The 1,026-nt window shown below is 65.4% G+C and overlaps 1 protein-coding gene across 1 annotated transcript; it reads left to right on the top strand.

Moving 5' to 3' along the window:
- The first annotated feature begins 20 nt into the window (after nt 1–20).
- On the top strand, nt 21–672 carry LOC108515058 (uncharacterized). The gene has a single exon (XM_017851640.1). It carries the CDS (start codon nt 147–149, stop codon nt 453–455), a length of 309 nt encoding a protein of 102 aa, XP_017707129.1. The 5' UTR covers nt 21–146; the 3' UTR covers nt 456–672.
- The last annotated feature ends 354 nt before the right edge of the window (nt 673–1,026 follow it).

Raw genomic sequence — 1,026 nt, 5'->3', positions numbered from 1 at the left:
CGGGACCGCGGCGGGCCGCGGCTCCCCGCCGGGGACGCCCGGGCTACGGGGAATGGGCGACCGGGGCGACGTCCGCGGCGGGGCCCAGGAGCCCCGCGGCGCGGGCCGAGGGCCGGGGCCCGTGCTCGATTCTGCGGCCACGAGGTATGGGAACCGGTCCGCCGGGCCAGGCAGCGGTGCTAGGCGGCAGGGGCAGCGACGCTGCCGCCTTTCCCTTCTCCTGCCCCCGTCCCTGCTCCGCCGCGTCCTCGTCCTCGCTGGGTCCCTGCCGCCGCCGCCTCAGCCTCGGCGCTCCTCGGGTTTCGTCTCTCCATCAAGGCCGGGCCGACCCGCAGGGACCATCCCGGAAAGTGAGGGGTTGTTGCCGTTTCCCGCAGCTGTTGGTGGCCATCTTTAATCCTCCTCCTCCTCCTCCTCCTCCTGCTTTCTCCACCTCCCGCTGGCTGCCTGACTGACTGACTCTGGATCCTCCTCTTTTTCCTCCTGCTCCTCCTACTGAGCGGGCCGCAGAAATTGCAGCCGCTCAGCTTCTGCCCCCTCCTGCCTTTCCTTCCTCTTTCCTTACTTCCTTCCCTTCCCTCGGCTTCCCCCTCTCCCCTCACTGTCAGCGACTGCCTTCGCCCCCGTCTGCCGGCAGCGCCGCTGGATGCTCCCAGCTGGACTTCAACCCCAGACACGCCTCTTCCCCGCCCCGCTCCCCTCTCCCCTCTCCCCTCTCCCACCCCTGCCCCTCTCCGCGACGCTCACCCTTCTCAGTCCCAGTTTCTCAAAGGACTCAGCTGAGAAAGGACAACTGGGTTCCGCTTTCCTTAACCCTACACCCTTTAGCTGGATGCTGACAGCGGCGATGGGGAAACGCAAAGCTGCGTTAATTTTACTCTAGCCAGAGTATAAAAGAACTGCCCACGCCAGCTGTTTTACTACGCAGCTTCGGAACTCCTGCACGCTCTCCTGTGTGGCTCCGGTCCATTATGGAACTGGAGTTGAGGAGTTCGGTCTCAAATGGTGCCTTCCGTCAGTGACCTT

This window comes from Rhinopithecus bieti, unplaced genomic scaffold, assembly GCF_001698545.2.
Source record: "Rhinopithecus bieti isolate Rb0 unplaced genomic scaffold, ASM169854v2 scaffold_33935, whole genome shotgun sequence".
Classification (NCBI taxonomy): domain Eukaryota; kingdom Metazoa; phylum Chordata; class Mammalia; order Primates; family Cercopithecidae; genus Rhinopithecus; species Rhinopithecus bieti.
This window is presented reverse-complemented; position numbering and strand designations above follow the sequence as displayed.

What these genes read in the sequence shown, in the direction of transcription:
- LOC108515058 (XM_017851640.1), top strand. Translation starts at nt 147, where the DNA reads ATGGGAACCGGTCCGCCGGGCCAGGCAGCGGTGCTAGGCGGCAGGGGC.